The sequence below is a fragment of the Onychostoma macrolepis genome, chromosome 02 (genome assembly GCF_012432095.1).
Source record: "Onychostoma macrolepis isolate SWU-2019 chromosome 02, ASM1243209v1, whole genome shotgun sequence".
Lineage (NCBI taxonomy): Eukaryota > Metazoa > Chordata > Actinopteri > Cypriniformes > Cyprinidae > Onychostoma > Onychostoma macrolepis.
In genome coordinates this window covers 10,509,632-10,529,443 of record NC_081156.1, presented here as the reverse complement: position 1 = coordinate 10,529,443, position 19,812 = coordinate 10,509,632, and the positions used below count along the sequence as shown (strand labels likewise).

General features: G+C 38.6%; 1 protein-coding gene across 3 annotated transcripts; it reads right to left on the bottom strand.

Annotated features, from left to right (window-relative positions):
* Positions 1–39: 39 nt before the first annotated feature.
* On the bottom strand, positions 40–19,711 carry fggy (FGGY carbohydrate kinase domain containing). Of its 3 annotated transcripts, none has more exons than XM_058795356.1 (16): positions 19,198–19,711; positions 15,538–15,729; positions 15,347–15,458; positions 14,347–14,516; positions 14,189–14,277; positions 12,653–12,768; positions 12,443–12,571; positions 11,132–11,235; positions 10,925–11,032; positions 9,770–9,831; positions 9,537–9,687; positions 6,758–6,832; positions 6,297–6,417; positions 5,018–5,112; positions 1,339–1,400; positions 40–1,191 (listed from the first exon to the last, which is right to left on the bottom strand). In XM_058795356.1, exons 1-16 carry the CDS (start codon positions 19,216–19,218, stop codon positions 1,104–1,106), a joined length of 1,695 nt encoding a protein of 564 aa, XP_058651339.1. In that variant the 5' UTR covers positions 19,219–19,711; the 3' UTR covers positions 40–1,103. The 3 variants fall into 3 exon arrangements, with proteins under 3 accessions (XP_058651339.1, XP_058651349.1, XP_058651358.1); XM_058795366.1 differs by having other exon boundaries at positions 14,347–14,498; XM_058795375.1 differs by lacking the exons at positions 12,443–12,571; positions 12,653–12,768; positions 14,189–14,277; ... (2 more) ...; positions 15,538–15,729; positions 19,198–19,711 and adding an exon at positions 11,747–11,881.
* Between the last annotated feature and the right edge of the window lie 101 nt (positions 19,712–19,812).

The following is a 19,812-nucleotide window of genomic DNA, read 5'->3' as shown; positions in this document are numbered from 1 at the left end:
CAGCGATGAGCGGAAATCAGGAGGCAAAGTCCTCACAGCTTCGTTTTTAATGCTTTATTTTAATCCACTGTAAATTAGCATTCCAGATAGACTTAAAGAGATAGTTCACCCAAAAATCAACATTTGCTGTTAATTTAGTCACCCTCAGGCCATCCAAGACATAGGTGACCTTCTTGTTCCTCGGCCCATTTTTGAGAATGAAAAAAAGCATATCAAGGAGCACAAAATGAATCCCCGTGGCTCCTGATGATATATTGAGGTCTTATGAAGCGAAACGATTGGTCTGTGCAAGAAACTAATTTTGTGTTCCACTATATGTTTTTTTGACTCTCAAAATACCAGCAGCTGCTGACTTACATTGTATGAATCACCAAGAACTACGGTTTCAGCTAAACAGACTGGAGCCATACCCCCCACCCACCACCAACCCACCAGGCAGACCCACACTGTGCCGAGAAAAACAAGACACTGCAGTGGACAAAAGTACAAAGTGCAATACCCTTCTGTACTGCTCTACTGAAGAAAAAAGCCTTCTACATCTTGGATGATCTGAGGATGAATAAATTAACAGCAAATGTTCTTTAATGACAACACATTTTCCAGGTTTAACAAATATTACTTACATTTTTCAAAAAACAAAACAATTCTAATTTGGATTTTTACATTTTCAAAGTAATAAATGATTTATTAAAACTATATATATATATATATATATATATATCTCAAGTAAATATATATTTTTTACATTTATTCCAAAATAACTCTTAGAATAAAGTATCAAATTTCAATGTCGTGTATTTTATTTGTGAAATCATGTCTAGTTTTTAAAACACAAATAAATCATGCTAAAGTGATCTTTAATAAAAGGCTTGTTTTGCATGTGGTTCCTCTCGTGAGAAGCTGTGGTCAAACACTTTTAGCTGAAGTGCTTTAACAGATTTATCCTGGTGATATTTAGGTGTAAAAGGCTGAAAACTCAGTATTTTGTGTAGTTTGTGTGCTCAGTGAAAGCACAGATGAATGAAAATCCAGTGTTGTTATGGTCATCTTCACCTCAAGGATCTCAGCGTTTAATCTGACCGTCAGAAAACAGCGTCTGTGTGTCAAACTGCTTCAGCCTCCATCAGCGCATCACACTCCTTCTGATGATCATAAAGACGCAGAAACACAGCGTACTTCCTCCTGTAGAAGCTTCACACAGGCAAACATTCATTATTACTAGTGCAGGTACAGATGCACAAGAATCCTGAGAAATGAGTGTATCGGTTCTGACACAGAATAAAATCTCAGCTACTCATGGATTAATACTATATTATGAGACACATCACTGAATCGCACCTCTCTAGCTCAGGGTTTGGTCTGACAACACGCCCGATTCGGCTCATCCTCCTCATTGCTTCCTAGAAACACACCAGAATGTTTCTGTGTCAAGTCAAGTCACATTTATTTCTATAGCGCTTTATATAATACAGCTTTACAGAAATACACAGGAAAACAACAGTGTTAAATGTTGTAAAACTCATCAATTTCAGCTGTTCAGAAGAAAACAGCATCATTATTCAGAATAATTCAGATCTGACTGTCAGTGCAGCTGAACTGATGATGAACTCAGTTATAGACCTTTTTTAGGGGACTTCAGTCCTTCAGTCTGTCTGTCTGTAAGTACAGGAATGAGTTCTCTTTTGCATTTTCATGTAAATAAATTCATGCATATAGAAACAAAAGTATGTCAAAATGCCAGTATCCATGTAAACACGGTTGGTTATGTCTTAAGTGGCCGTAAACATCTAAGAAAATATTGGATGTATGTCAATATGATGGATCTGTGCATGAGGTCTTTAAGTGATGGCATCTGAAATGTTGGTATTGTAAGGTTACATGAGTCAAAAACAATGAAAGCAATAACTTTATTTATTTATTTAGGGGGGCAGTGAATGTAAATATCTGATCTACTGGACTGACCACCAATCCTTAGTGTTGAGCCCTGAGTCAATGTTTTTGTTTTTTAGCTAGTTAACAGCAACACTTGATAATAATAATGGTATGATGGCAATATTCTGTTCAGAAAGACTGCCATCATTATATCATTTAAAACATATTTGTATTAATTTGGTACCAGTGTAAGTGGTAGACTACTATTGACTTACTATATGTGACCCTGGAGCACAAAAGCAGTCATAAGTAGCACAGGTGTATTAGCAATCAGGGGCGTCGCTAGTGGGGGGGAAAGGGTGATAGAGTGCATAGGGCCCAGAGGTCTGGGGGGCCCGCGATCGCCTGGCCATCGGGAGCACCGGAACATTCCATTCAAATAGTGGGCCGATTGCCGAAACGAGAGAGAGCTCCCCGATATTAGGCGCTGTTTTATAATTACAGTGCATGCGAAACCACATAAAGCAAATACTCCAAAAGCATGAAGCAGCGCTCCCCGATGCATCCGTTCAACTCGCTTGATCCATTCAGATGTGACACAGAATTGTTATACAGTCGTGTGATATGAGAACATTAAAAGTTCTGTAGTGATGCTGGCTGAAAACAGCCACAACAATGAGGTATATTGGAAAACGCCAATAGGCTTATCACCATCAGCACCAAAGTAATTTAACTTGAAGTTATTAACACTGTACAAATAACCTGTGTTGGCAGAAATGTATTTATTATAAATGTTACTGTTATTACATTGTGGAATATTTTAATTTTATAGAAGGTGTTTTGTAGTTTCTTCATGTTTAGTTTTTTTTTTTTTTTTACTACAAATTTTATAGTTTATAATTACTTATTACTTATTTTAAAAGCCATATAACTGGTAATGAGGACCATGGTTTTACTTCTTGTGACCACCATCCTACTAATGCTAGTCCGCTAAACTGGGCTAGGATTTATTTCTTTTTAGATGTTTAGTTCTAATGAATTTTAATTTAAGTAAAATGTTAATTCTGTAAGGGCCTGATTAATCAGTGTCTTATATAAATTAGGTGTTTATTATTTACAAATAATAAAGTTCTTAAATGGAGATTCACCCAAAAAAATGAAAATTGTCATAATTTACTCAACGTCATGTTAATCCAAACCTGTATGAATTTCTTTCTTCTGTGGAACATAATTTGAGAAACTCAAGAATTTTTTGTCCATACAGTAGATGTCACGAATCCTGTCCATGCACTTCCATTCACTCACCACCAGAGGTCACTCGCTCACTACATTGACTCTCACAACACCCATCACACTGGACTCCATTTCCCATCATTCATTGCACTGATTGCACACACGGCTGATTGCACTAATCACACGCACACCTGATCCTACACACACACTGATTACATGCCTTTTATAAACCCTGGACTTTCTTTCCCTCACTGCTGAGTATTGTATGCATTTATCGCTGCCCTACAGAACTGTTAGTTTTCCTAGTCTTGCCTTGCCTGTTTCGGATTGTGTTTTCCCCTGCCTGGACTATTGCTTACGTTTTGGATTACCTCTCTTGTCTAGCCCCTTTGGATACTGTTCGCTGTCGTCTGACCCACACCCGTTTTGGATGACTCTTTGCATTGCCTATGATATACCTGTCTGCCATTGTTCGACCCTGCCTGTTATGACCACATCTCTTGTCAATAAAAGCTTGCATATGGATCCACACGTCTCACGTCTCACGTCTCGTCAGGCCCGTAACAGTAGAAATCAAGTGTAACCAAAATGGTTTGGTAACATTCTACAAAATCTGTGTTCAACAGATGAAAGTTAGTCATACAGGTTTGGAACGACATGAAGGTGAAATGACCACCGAATTTATTAGCAGTAACTTTCCAGCAGTCTAGCTCAAAATTAATGCTTTTCAGGTACTTTTCTGTGACAAAATGCATTAATTTTGTTGCATTTGTCGTGAATTCAGTCATATCTATACCCCCCCACCTTTACAACTTTAAAGGTGATTTTCACAATATTTGAAGAGTTAAGACATGTATTAATCAAGAACTAATGAAGAACTAACTTAACTACGACATGAGTCATATGAATAACACCACCTTAATTACATGTTAGTTCCTGCATGTTAGTTAATGTATTAATTAACACTTTGGGGTATTCATGACTTGTTAATGTATCATAATGTCATGACTTTACTTGGGGGGGCACAATATTAACTCATCATTAATTACTTATAAATTAACATGAATTCATGAGTTGTCAATGTATCATGTCATGACTTGTCTTGGAGGGGCACATCTTTAAAAAGTTATCAATTACATATGTTTTATACATATTCAGCTCATCTAAATCAGATATTTGGTGTTTTTTGGTGGTTTGTAAGAAAGTGGAAGAGCAGAGGTCCTGTGGCTGCATTTGGATGGAGAAGGAACTGAACGGTAGGAGGAAGGTTAACATTTTGAAGGGGCAATAGTGGCCCAAAAGAAGAGCAAGAACACAAGACAAACGTCTGATTTCAGTGCATTATTATGATATAAAGACAGTAAACCAATCCATAACATAACCATCATCATCTATGTTAACACTGATTTTAATTTGGAAAATCGCATCTGCTTAATGAATACATTATTGTAGGAGGGCAGCAGTGGAATCACTCCAAACAGGATGAGATGAAGTTGTTTTTGATTATGAATGCATCATTGTGCGTTGGATGAGTTAGGTTAAACGTAAATATTGCAAGAAATCCACTGTCATTCGCTGATGTTTGTGACATAGCTGCAGGTGGAGAATTTATAAACAATTTTGCAGTGTGCCATTTTCATGAATCTTTCTTCTGAATCTAGAGCATGTTTGATTTAGTTTACCCCAAAGTGTTAATTAATACATTAACTAACATGCAGGAACTAACATGTAATTAAGGTGGTGTTATTCATATGACTCATGTCGTAGTTAAGTTAGTTCTTCATTAGTTCTTGATTAATACATGTCTTAACTCTTCATTAGTTCATAGTCAAGTAATTATTAATTAAGGTATTAGTAGATGATAATTCCTGTACTGTTATTGTAAAGTGTTACCGGTTAGTGCTGTCTGTACCTGTATGGAGCTGCAGTCTGATGAAGCACAGGCTCCGATCACAGCGGCTCCCAGCAGCACAGCCTCTCGCTCCTCTGGCAGAACCACCGGCAGACCTCAACACACACGATTTTAAAAACATTTAATAAAATTCATACACATGTTTAAAGGGCTAGTTCACCCAAAAATGAAAATTCAGGCATTAATTACTCACCCTCATGTCGTTCTAAACGCAAGACCTTTGTTCACCTTCGGAACACAAATTAAGATATTTTTGGTGCATTCTGAGAGCTCTCTGACCCTCCATAGACAGCTATGTAATAACACGATCAACATCCAGAAACGTAGCAAGGACGTCGTTAAAATAGTCCATGTGACATCAAGGGTTCAACTGCAATTTTACGAAGCTACGAGAATACTTTTTGTACGCAAAGAAAACAAAAATAATGACTTTATTCAACAATTCATCTCCTCCACGTCACCCTATAGCGCCATTTTGGAGAGTATCCACTGAACGCAAACAGTGTATGCTGTTCTGTGTCAGCTGCGCCAAGAGGATACGCTGTTTTCGTTCAGATCAAAGCACAAACAGCGCAAACAGTGTATCTGCATGACGGTTGAACCACTGATGTCACATGGTTTATTTTAACTCCTTGCTACTTTTCTGGACGTTGATCATGTTAATTACTTAGCTGTCTATGGAGGGTCAGAGAGCTCTCAGAATGCATCAAAAATATCTTAATTTGTGTTCTGAAGATGAACGAAGGGGTTTAGTTACGTGTTTAAAACGACATGAGAGTGAGACAGAATTTTCATTTTTGGGTGAACTATCCCTTTAACGAGTGCAGAACTGAGAGAACGAGCATCTGTGTGTGTGTGTGTGTGTGTCCGAATCTGCAGGATCGCTCACTTCTCTTCATCTGACTGTTAGGTGACACACAACACCCTAGCAACCACCCAGAACAACATAGCAACTGCCTATTGCTGGGCAAACACCACTGACATTTTCTTCAGAAAAATATGTCTAGATATCAATATTTAAACATGCAACCGTTTCTATTACATTTAAGTCAGCACAGATTAAAGGCAGTGCAATCGAAATACTACTATGTACAAAAATTAACTATACATTTTTAGTGGATGTGTTTAGTAATTTCTCACAGATCACACCGGTGTAGACAATCACATTAACTACCCACAGCATGCACTAACTAACCACTAACACACACAGTGCTGCGTGTTCATCATGTTAGTGATGTGTTGATGATCCGCGGTGTGTGATGGTCAGTAAAGCAGTCACCTGTAGTGTTGGCGTGCGTCTGCACAAACAGAGCGTTCTTGCTCAGTCCTCCACACAGGAAGAGGGTTGTGATGTCATGTCCTGCCGCTCTCATGGCGTCTATGATGTGTCTGGTGCCAAGCTTCTCACAACAGAAACACATTCACATTAACACTGGAAGACATGCATGATCATCCATGTCAGATACGTGTGTGTGTGTGTGTGTGTGTGTGTGTGTGTCTGTGTACTGGTATGGTTTACGAGGACACAAATGTGTAAACATGGTTTATGAGGACATGTCCTATGTCCCCGTAACCCAAAAGGGTTAAAAAAACAAAAAAAACATAAATCAAACAAATCTAAAAATGCCTGTAGTCTCCTGTAAGGGGTAGGTTTAGGTGTAGGACAATAGCACATACAGTAAGTACAGTATAACAACCATTATGTCTATTAAACACAACGTGTGTGTGTGTGTGTGTTACAGCGATGGCCTGAAGAGTTGCGAGATACAGCAGAGCCAGATCATCCAGCGTCTGAGATAAAGTGAGACCCACAACCTGCACAAACACACCAGAAAACACCATCACACTACTATATACCATTACAGAAATTAGTTTTAAAACATCTTCCGATCTTCACCACCAAAATTACCACCTCAAAAACGAAGAATTTATCATTCACAAATAAAATTAGTTCTTTCTATGACATTACCATGATATTACACATTAAAATACTGTCATGCAAACAAATGTTTATTTGGAGGGATATTTCCCATTCTCATCATCATCCTAACAACACCCTAGCAACCACATAGAACCGCCCTTTAATTTGTGTTTAATTGTCGTGATCAATAATGTCACATCAATCTCACGAGGAGTGTAACGCTTCAAGTTACTCGGTTTGGTTTGTATCAAAGGTTGAGAGTCACGGTTTCCGTCATGAGAAAGTAAAATAAAAGTAAATACAATAAGAACAAATAATCTAACTACAAGCAACAGAACAAATAAAAACAACAGAACAAAAATAAACAGCACTTTTCAGGTGTTTTAGGTGGGTCTAACATTGGTTTTTAGCCACGGGGGTCTGTTCTTCGTATGTCGCTAACTCAGTTAGCTGGATTTGATGGTTGATGATTTGGCTTGATCTTGGATTGGTTAATTCTTTGAAGCTCATTCTGGAGTGGCTGTCATAGCAACAGGTCCGCCATCTTAAACCTGCTCAGGAGCAGCTCATTTCATGTAAACAGGATTAGATCACATCTTTTTAAGCAGAATTGATACTTAAAATTTCAAAATTTATTTGTAAATAATATAATGTTGTGTAGTCTATAATAATATAGACACAGCCAGTTTTACTCATTGAAAGATTTATTAGTGATGAAATAATTACTTTATAATTGTATTGGAGTCTTACACACATGCTATACAGTAAATCTGAGCCGTGCATTAATTTGAGTGATGACAGATATTATGGGAGGGGCTTGATGGAGCGCAGAGATGCAGATAACATGATCTTGACCTTTAAGAAACTTTAATTAATGCTGTCTCATAACAAATCTGCCTCAAAGATAAAAATTAAATGAATTGCTAATTACTACATAAAAATGTAAAGCCTGTACAAATACTAGAAATCGTGAATATAAATAATTGGAAATCATGTAAAAAAAAAAAATAATAAATAAAAACTGCACATTTCATTTATCTATTTTAACATTTATATAGTTTTTGTTCGTTTGGCTGTTTCCTTATAATCACTGCACTGCTGATCGCGGTTTCGAGGATCGATACATCTGCTCTTTTAGAGGAACACGGGAGCGCGCAGTAATCTTAGACGACTTAACCCAGATATTTTAATCTAATACGCAAATTCATTCAAAAAAACACATTAGCCAGAGATCAGTTATCAGGATTAGAAGATCCGGCATCTTTCAAATCATCTCAGATGTATTAAGCGAGGTACGAAGAACAGACACCAGAAACTGAGTAGCTATAACATAGCATATTTGCCTGTATAAATGAAAGATTAATCCTTATTAAAGTTACAAAAGTCATTCAATCAAGAGCAGTGAGTGATATCCTTGGCTTTTGTTGTTTGGTTTACATTAAGAAAGTGCTGTCACTTTAAGAGAATGAACAGATCCGGTACACTGATACTGTACCTTCAGCCGGCTACGTCTGCTGGGATACTCACCAAGACCGCATGTTCACATCATTTTTACAAAGATTCACAAGTGTGATTTTGTCCATTCAAGCACAAGACGTGAAAGAGAACTCAATATTTGCGTGTGTTCCGAGACACGGGTTTGCGCTTCGGATGAGCACACACACAGAATGCGTGTCCATCCACAGAAACACACATTAGCCCAACTCTGCTTTACGTGTTGTTATTCTTAAGTCAGATTTAAGTTGAGCCGTGGGTGGAGAATGGTATATGGTTCAGTTTTTTACCGAGCGTTCCTCATTAATCTTCCCGCTCTGCTCCGTGAGATCAGCAGTGAATCACGATCCTCACTCCAGCGGCACGATTCCGGATCAACTGAGATCATGATTCTTTTGTCTTAGAGATATAAATAGAGATCGTGATTCTCCCACGATCCTGAACTAAACTAAATAATGTGACTAAATATTATTGATGGAGTCTAATTAAAAGTGTTTAATTAATTTGAATGAATTATTAAACGTTAATATATATATGTATTTAAAATATAATATATTTAATACACTAACTTTTAATATTAAAATGATTAAAAAGTGGTTTAAATGAATGATTCGATGACTCAAACACTTCACCTGTTTCATTACTGGATGAATCAGCGTTTTTGAACGAATCAATTGAATGAATGATTCAAAGACAAATACATTTTTCAACAGTCACTTGTCTCCATCTACTGGAGAAACAGTGCAATCCACACAAACGTTATTTGACGTTCTATTTTGATCACCATGTTTATATCCGAACTATAAACGTTCATCCCAGTATTTCTGAGATAACATGAATGATAGTAAGACAGAAATAATACTCTGAAGTTGAAAAGACTGTTTGTGAAGCTGTTTCTTACCCAAACATGGTGGATGTATGCTAACTGTCAGCGGCGGACGCAGATTTGAATGTTCAGGGAAGACTTTGTCAAAGGTTTAATAGACTCGGACGAATCACTGTCATTTAGAAATGAGATCGCGTGGGTGTTTGAATCGAGATCGATATCCGTGCAGCTCTAGTCCACACACTGATGATGATGATGAAGATGAAGATGATGCTCACCGCGCCGCGGGACGTCTGGTCGGCCAGAGGAGAGCGGTTGCCGTGGAAATCAGGCCAGATGTGCAGCCGGGCCGTCAGCTGCTCCAGCTGCGCTGCGTCTGCGCTCATGCTCTCCAGATGAGCGTTCAGAGACGAGTAAACGTGTTTCCCGCTGTACAGAGCAGAGCGGAGGAACTCAGACTGAGAGCAGAGAGGCTTGAGGATGACTGCCACACACACACACACACACACACCTGCGCTCCGCCTGCTCCTCCAGCTGCCTGAACGCCGCGTGTCCCTTCAGCACATGCTCCAGCTGAGAACACAGTCACATCACACACTGCCCTTCAGGCTTTTAAACGAGTCTCTGGTGCTCATCAAGGCTGCATTTATTTGATCAAAAATACAGAAAAACAGTAATATTGCCAAATTTTATTACAATATAAAACAATGGTTTCTATTTTAAAATATGATTTATTTCTGTGATGCGCAGCTGTATTTTCAGCATCATTACTGCAGTCTTCAGAGTCACATGATCTTCAGAAATCATTCTAATATGCTGATTTGCTGCTCAACAAACATTTCTGATTATTATCAATGTTGAACACAGTTGTGCTGCTCAATATTTTTTCGAAACCTGTGATACTTTTTTCAGGATTCTTTGATAAATAAAAAGTTAAAAACAACAACATTTATTCAAAATATATTTTTTTCTTACAATTTAAGTCATTGCTATCATTTAAAAAAACATTTTTTTTTATCACATCCTTTCTGAATAAACGTATTAATTTCTTTCAAAAAAGAAATAATAAAAATTTACTGACCCCAAACTTTTGAATAGTAGTGAATATCATCATAAATATTTATATTTTAAATAATTGCTCTTCTTTTTAACTTTTAATTCATCACAGAATCCTGCATCACAGGCTCCAAAAAAAAATATTAAGCAGCATTAAGCAAGTTTCCAGCATTGATAATAAATCAGCATATTATTATGATTTCTGAAGATCATGTGACTCTGAAGACTGGAGTAATGATGCTGAAAATACAGCGCTGCGTCACAGAAATCAATTAGATTAATGTATATTAAAATAGAAACCATTATTTTACACTGTAATACTATTTCACAATATTAGATTTCTTTTTGTATTTTTGATCAAATAAGGCATTAATAAGTGCTTAATTACTACCAATAAATGGCTAATATTCTAGTAATATGCATGCTAATAAGCAACTAGATACGAGACCTTAAAATAAAGTGTTACCGAAACTTCTTTATAAAACATTAAAAATCTTAGCGATGCCAAACTTTTGGACAGCAGTGTAAATATTATACAGATGGTTTGTTTTGTAAATATGATTCCGGTACTGAATGAAGCGCTCATGATTGTGAAGCGCTCTGCTCTCACCAGGCGTCCCGTGGCGCTCTGTCCTCCCTCGCTGAGCCACAGTCCGGGCAGCATAGCGGACAGATACGGGCCCCAGACCCCGGGGACGAACAGCGGCTGAGTGCTGACCTGAGAGACCAACACACACACACACACACACACACACTGAGATTCAACAATCACACCATCTGACACACAAACACAGAGTCGCATCAGAACGACGCTCACGGCCATGTGACATGAAGACGTGCCGCATACGAGGGCCATTCGGGACGAGACCGGACGATCCTCACAGGGCAGCTGATGCCCCGTCACGTCTGCGCCCATCACCCCTACAACCAGAGACAACACTGACAATACACACTCGACAGCTGAAATATGCAAATAAGGCAATCTACTTCATTATTTTATCTAATTAAATATGCGCTAATTTGCATAGATTTCCAGAACAGAAATCTGAACATTCTGGTTCATAATTCTTGTCTGATTTTGTCATCATATTAGAGTTAAAGGTTTTTCAGAAGGGATTTAAAATTTCTCTTTTTGTCCCTCCATAAATCAGAAAATACTGTCAACAACAGACAACAAACACATTTCCACCATGTTTGTAGCAGGGAAATGTTATATCAATCAGTGTGAATATAATACGAACAAACCTTCAGAATACAGAGAGGAATAAAACTGTAAAGTTTGGTGTTTGTAAGAGAAAAAAAAACTGTTTAAAGTGCCCCTATTATGGGTTATGAAAAGTTCATATTTTGATTTCGGGAGTCCTCAACAACAGGTTGACATGCATGCAAGGACAAAAAACACTTTCATTGTCTTATATGCATTTATTTTTACCTTATTTGCTCAACGACTCCCAAACGATTCACTCAACGATTCATTTTTCCAAACCCCTCCTCTGCGTGACGCTAATCTGCAGTGATTGGTGCATTTCATTTAAAGCAGTGTTTGTGAGGCAGTGCTGCTGTGTACAGTGTTACCAGGGAAACAGCTAAAGCTCCAACAGCGGCACCTAGTGGCAAAGAATGAATTTGCATTTTCATTCAGACCAACCTGAAAAGACCAACAAGTGGGCGGCAATATGCTAATGTTTCATGTTGAGGTCAATCTGAAACGGCTTGGGATTCGTTTTAAAAACGACTCGTTTCAATGATTCAGAGTCGACTCTTTCTTTTGAGAGACAATAACTTTATACACGGTGCACGGTGCAACTTTATACATGTTTTCATTCACTTAGAGCTGTTACACACTGCATGAAAGATCATCTTCAGAAACACATAATAGGAGCACTTTAAAGATGAACTGGAACTGAAATCTACAGATGCAAACAGATAAAGAGCAATAAAATAAACATATGTATTTGGGATATTTTCCCTCCAATCTTCTGAAAGATGTGATGTGGAGCAAAATAGACCAAAAACTCCAAACTGACCAGTGCATGAAAAAGCACTGGTTTTGTTTTGCCTTAAATCTACGGGTTTGTTGTTCATATATCATCATGTGTGTTCGTGTGATGAGGGTGTGGTTGTGCACCTAAGCCTCCTGCGTGAGCGTCTATGAGCGAAGCGCCCACAGCGGTGCCCTGAATCAGACCCAGATCTGCAGCCGCCGCTGCGGTCAGACCTCGACCCACTGGAGCCCCTGGACAACACGCCTGCTGGCCTTCAACACAACACTTCATCAGCATCATCATCATCAGCAGCAGAACCAGATCAACACACGCTCAGCAGCACTCGCTCATACCTATTCTGGAGTAACTGTTCTCCATCAGGTCCTCCAGACCGATAGCGCTCCAGAACGAGTCGTCCCACCCGTCAGATGGAGAGTACGTCCACTTACACACCAGAGTACATAAAGACCTGCGTCAGGAGACACCGCTGCGGTTTACAACATTCATGTCCACTTTACTGGACACATTTAAACATGCTGATGATAAAAATGAAAAATGAGCTAAAAATGAAAATGTCCTCGGATCATCAGAGATCAGGATGAGTGTGTTTCTTCATCAGGTTTGTAGAAATGTGTCTCTGCATCAGTGTCTCAGCAATGGATGCTCTGCAGTGAATGGGTGCCGTCAGAATGAGTCCAAACAGCTGATAAAAACATCACAATAATCCACACCACTCCAGTCCATCAGTTAACATCTGGAGAAGACAAAAGCTGAAACAAATCCAGCATTAAGATGTTTTTAACTAAAATACGAGTCCATAATCCATAATAACGCTTCCTCCAGTGAAAAAGTGTTCTGGTCTGAATCAGGAGAGAAATCTTCAGATCAAGCAGCGTTTACAAGACAAAACAGCTCTAAACTAATACATGGCTGGATGTTGATGTGAGAGACAACAGCAGATGCACTTTTTCACTGGAGGAAGAGTTATTATGGATTATGGACTCACATTTGAGTTAAAAAACATGGATGTGTTTCAGCTTGTGTCTTCTCCAGATGTTAACTGATGGACTGGAGTGCTGTGGATTATTGTGATGTTTTTATCAGCTGTTTGGACTCTCATTCTGACGGCACCCATTCACTGCAGAGCATCCATTGCTGAGACACTGATGCAGAGACACACTTCTACAAAAAATTTACATTTTGAACAAACACTGTTCTTTTTAACTTTTGACTTATCAAAGAATTGTGAAAAAGTATCACAGATCTCCAAAAATATTGTGCAGCACGACTGTTTTCAACATTGATAATAATCAGAAATGTTTCTTGAGCAGCAAATCAGTATATTAGAATGATTTCTGAAGATCATGTGACACTGAAGACTGGAGTAATGATGCTGAAAATACCAAAATTAAATTGAAATAATATTTAACAAAATTTAAAAATTGTTTTGGTCAAATAGATACAGCCTTGATGAGCATAAGAAACTCTTTAAGATACATTAAACATCTTAGCGATCACAAACTTTTGACGTTTCATTTCTACTTTAATTCTTTCCATGAAAAACACGTGCCTTGATTATCTGGTCTTCCATGAGATATTTTATTTTGCTAAAGAGGTTAAAGTGAGGACTCCTCTGATTTAAAAGAAAATAAGCCATTCTTAAATCATTTCAGAGCAACTTCATTAATATTAATACATAATAACATTTCCACATAACTACATGCAACTTTGTAAAGAAATATATTTCATCATTTGTAAGTCACTTTGGATAAAAGCATCATAAATATTGAGACATGTATTGATCATCAGCTTTTTCTGTATCTAGATGTTATTCCCTGACGCTGGTTCATTGCGGATGATTCTCTACAGCGATCTGAACGAAAGCTCACCTGCACAAAGAGCCTGTCGCTTTCCAGGACAGAAAGTCTGGAAGGTCGAAGAAGTGTGCCGCTTCTCTCCAGCAGGTTTCCCGCAGATTCTAAAGACAGAGTGAAAAGCATTGAAGCACGAGAGGGTCAGTGTTTGCGGCGCTCGCTCTCCTCCTCACCTCTTTGAGCCACAGGAGTTTGGGCGGCTGCATCTCGGGCGACATCACGCCGCCGACCCCCCGCAGCACTCGGTGTCTGCAGGCTGTGATCCGAGAGGCTTGCTCCGCGGCGCGGTGGTCCATCCACATCACCACGTTCCTCTCCCGGACACCTGCGGGCAGACGCTCACCTGTGTTCGGATTCTGATTCTTAGCGATTCTCAGTTTAGGTTACAATGCGATTACAAAAAATGAAGTCTAACATTTAGATGTCAAACATATTTATTCTGTGTCTGTTTTTCCAAAATATTTAATTGCTGCTGAATTCTAAGCGCACGCGCGTCTGTCGCTTTAATTCTCCAGCTCATTATAGCAGGGTTGATGATTGGCTGTCAATGCTTTTATCGTTCATCAGCCGGAAAAAAATAATCATTCTGCAAGTGATTCCAACGATATCGTTTCTGTGTTGTGGTGGACTCTGCTATTCTTTAATATTGAGAACGATTTTTACAACTATATCTTTATCGTTATTTTTATAGTTATAGTCCTTGGTGTAAACAGGGCTTTACAGAACTATTTTTGAACAATAAAAACATTTACAGCCAATCAGAATCAATCCTGCTATAAGGAGGAATAATGGTGTGAACCGGGCTTATAAGAGCTGATTGTGAGCAAAATAGAGCTGCATGATTCTGGATGAACTGAAACTTTTTTTTGTTTGTTTTTTAAAGGAGGTAGTAGTTCTCTCACAGTTCTGAAGAAAAATATCAGACAACTACATAAAATCTCATGGAGTGCATGAATGGAATGATTCAATGACTCACTCAAGATTGACTCGTTTCATTACTGGATGAATCAGTGTTTTTGAACGAATCTCTTGAATGAGTGATTCAAACACAAATACATTTTTAAACATGCGCACACTGGAATCGATAGGTGGAACTGAAATTTTAATTTGAACAGTTCTGGAATTGTAATTGGTTTTCGACGCCCATCGCTGCTGTGGACTGGTGAGACGCACCTGTGTGATTGACAGCCACAGGCTGGAAGAGCTGGTCCAGAGCCACCAGAGAGCAGGTGGCATCGAACCCGATCCCTCGAACACACTCCACGTCCACACCCCGAGTCACACGCTAGAACACAACCAGCGAGGGTTACGCTTCGTTATGATCTGAGCACAGGTGTTTGACAGCGATGCAGGACTGTGCTCACCTTCACGGTGCTGCAGCATTTGCTCCAGATATCCTCTGATGATTGCTCGTAATGCTCAGCACACGGCTCCCATATCTCAATGGACTCCTCTGCTGTGTGCTTGATATGACCGTCCTGTGTGACCAGAGCCGCTCGCACACTGGCCGTGCCCACGTCCACGCCGATATAATACCTGCTCATGCCAGCAGAGACCTGTGATACACACAGACACAGACACACACACACACACACACACACACACACACACACACACAGACACAGACACAGACACACACACACACACACACACACACACACACACACACAGACACAGACACACAGACACACACAGACACAGACACACAGACACAGACACAGACACACACACACACACACACACACACACACACACACACAGACACACACACACACACACACACACACAGACACACAGACACAGACACAGACACAGACACACAGACACAGACACACACACAGACACAGACACAGACACAGACACAGACACACACACACACACACACACACACACACACACAGACACAGACACAGACACAGACACAGACACACACACACACACACACACACACACACACACACACACACAGACACACACACAGACACACACACACACACAGACACACACAGACACACACACAGACACACACACACACACACACACACACACAGACACAGACACACACACAGACAGACAGACACACACACACACACACACACACACACACACACACACACAGACACACACACACACACACACACACACAGACACACACACACAGACACACACACACACACACACACACAGACACAGACACACAGACACACACACACACACACACACACACACACACACACACAGACACAGACACACACACAGACAGACAGACACACACACACACACACACACAGACACACACACATACACACACACACACACACACACACACACACACACACACAGACACACACACACACACACACACACACACAGACACACACACACACACACACACACACACACACAGACACACACACACACACACACACACACACACACACACACAGACACACAGACACACACACACACACACACACACACACACACACAGACACACACACACACACACACACACACACACACACACACACACACACACAGGTATTCCTATCATTATGGGTTCATTCCATAGGCATAATGGTTTTTCTACTGTACAAACTGTATTTTCTATCCTCTTACCCTAAAACTACAGGCATTTTCACATTCTCAGAACACTACAGTCTGTGTCACTTATACACTGATAAAAATGATTTTGTGGTGAAGTAAATACTACAGAAAAACAAATGTAATTTCTACATTAAATAATTTAGTTCAGGCAAGAATTTAAATAAAAGAGTAAATTCAATATTAGTACTCAATTTAAGCTTGTAGAATTTAAAGTTTGAACTTATAAGTATATTTAACTTGGAATTGTTTGTTATTTTTACAAATATTGTTTAAGTAAATATCAACATCATGATCCCGTTGTTCCCATCATGCACTTGGAATAGTTAATAAGGTATTTTTTTTTATTTTTTTTTGCTGTTTTCGAGATGTATTTACACTGTTTTATGGTTGCTTTTGTTGTTCGGTGAAGTAACTTGCTGTTTTGTGACATCTGGAGTTCATTTTTTACTCAAAATGACCCATTCACACTCAAACACCATTTACTGATCGTCACCGTCATTGTGTATCATGTGCCAAGTATTCGGGTCTCTGTGTTCATTCAGTTAATAACTATATTGAATCAGCATATTACCTTAAAATGAATAACGAGCAGTCTACTTGCTTACATGCGTGCTTTTAACTTAACCACATGCTTTATAGGCATTTTGGTCACACTTTATATTAGCTGGCCTTAACTACTATGTACTTACATCAAAAAATAAGTACAATGTACTTATTGTGTTCATACTGTGTTGCAAAACACTTCTGCTGCTATTGAGGGGGATACGGGGAGGTTAGGGGCAGGTTTGGTGGTCTGGGTCGGTTTAAGGGTGGGTTAAGGTGTAAGGGATGGGTCAACAGTGTAATTATAAATGTAATTTCAGAAATTAATTACAGATGTAATTACATATAGGTATTTTTAAAAATATAAGTACAATGTAAAAACATGTACGTACACAATAAGTGCACTGTACCAAATGATTAATTTAAATGTAAGTACACAGTAGTTAAGGCCTCCTAATATAAAGTGGGACCGGCATTTTTGTTTTGTTTTCAGTGCAATGTTGTTTGAGTAAAGTTTACAAACCGTGACTGAGTGAAATGTACTTGAGTATTGTAGGGTACACTTAAAATAATTAAGTAGAAAATTACTCATCAAAATCTACCTGGTCACATTAAATTGACTTATTTCCTTTACTAACTTAGTTAAGTAGATTTTACTTAAAAAATATTTGTGCAGAAACTCACAAGAGAAAAATTAAGTAAATTTAACTTCTTATTTTTTTCAGTGTAAGCTTCTTTCTTCAGGAGGACCTAAAATGTCCCCACAAGGTCAAAATGTACTGGTTACTATCCTTGTGACATCTGGAGCTCATAACCAGTGTTGGGAAGGTGAGTGTGGCGATGTTACAGGGTACAGATTACAAGTTACACTAATTAAAATGTAATACGTAGTGCAAACATTTCAATTACTTTATTAAAGTAATGCAACTGATTGCATTTGATTACTTTTTGATTACATTTCTACATTTCTGACAAATGTTTTGAACTCTTAATCATTTTGAAACATGTAAAGCAGGCCGGGTTACAGCAGCACTCAACACTGATTACTGTCAGACTTTCACAATCCTTCATCACTTGAATTAAGATTATAATCATTTAAATCTAAAGCACAGACACCACAAAATCAGTCTTTAGCACCTTTTTTTTTTTTTTACTAATACCGATTTAAAATCATAACAGGAAATAGTTTAATAGCTGTTTTTGAAATCAAATCTTTGCACAGCTGACAGAAAACACTGCATCATCATAAAGCATCTAAACCCAGATAGGAAATAAAGCAGTTATGGAATGTGTCCTAAACTCCTGAAACATTGCCGTCTCATATTTTACAGCAATGCGTGTGAAAATATTCAGATGTAACACCCTCAACATTTTTCAAGTAACTGTAATTAAAAAAAAAAAATCTCAGTAAATGTAACCGATTAGAGTTAAATTTATTTTGTATTTAAATTGCATTGTAAATAGTTACTCTCCGACACTGGTCTTAATGACGTTTTATATTCGCACATTCGGACTATTGCATTCAATTACTTTGTTAATCGCACTAAACTGGACATTCAGCAGACATTCACAAGTAAATATGACATTAAAACAATACTTGCCCATTTTGATCGATTGTAAAAAAAAAAAAAAAAAATGTAGTAGATTGACAATATTTTGCAAAAATAACTTTATTGCACATATAATTAGAAAGTTATTGAACGCGAAAATGTGTGAATGTGCCAATATAAAACCAACTTTACCCAAGTGTCAATGTAGGGAACACACACACACACACACACACACACAGCATGAATAATCCTGCACAGAAACTGCACATCTCATTAAAAAACTGAATTTGTAATATACAAATGTGTCAGATTATTATATATTACCACACTGGGAGCAGATTTCATTCTCACGACTGTAACATGGATCTCTGTGGAGCTGTGCTGCTCTGAAGAAGTCTGGAGGAGTAAGAGCAGCTCACATCTGCTTCAGATGGACTTTACTCTGAGTTTACTCTGCAGTAAACACAGTAAACACAGTGAACAGTTCACATGCTCTTCTGGTGCTACGGCGCTCCAGCGAGACCAAAAAGAGCGAGCTCAGAAACCACTGATCAGATCTATTCTGGAGCAACACACACCGAACATCCCAGAAAACGCGTTTGTAAGCAGCTGAAGCAGATCGTTTAAACGTCGTCAGTCTGAATAAACACACATCTGCAGCTATGAGCACGCTTCAAGTGGATAAACCCCTCCTGCACACAAGACTATATCTGCACTGTATTAAATCTTATATCCAGCTCAATCTCCTCACGCACATCTCAACACTTTTACTGTCATACAGTGCTCCACATTGAATTACTAATAACTGGTATATCAAAAGAGCATTTGGTTTTCTTCTCAGACTCTTTTTCTACATTTTCCAAAAAAAAAAGATAATTTATTCATGTTTACGATGATGCATAGACCTATTTTTTTTAACCTTACAGTGTAATCAGTATA

What these genes read in the sequence shown, in the direction of transcription:
- fggy (XM_058795356.1), bottom strand. Translation starts at nt 19,218, where the DNA reads ATGAAATCTGCTCCCAGTGTG. An exon ending in TGTGGCTGTCAATCACACAG is followed by an intron (nt 14,517 to 15,346) that starts GTGCGTCTCACC and finishes ATCCGAACACAG; the next exon opens with GTGAGCGTCTGCCCGCAGGT. An exon ending in AACTCCTGTGGCTCAAAGAG is followed by an intron (nt 14,278 to 14,346) that starts GTGAGGAGGAGA and finishes CTCTGTCTTTAG; the next exon opens with AATCTGCGGGAAACCTGCTG.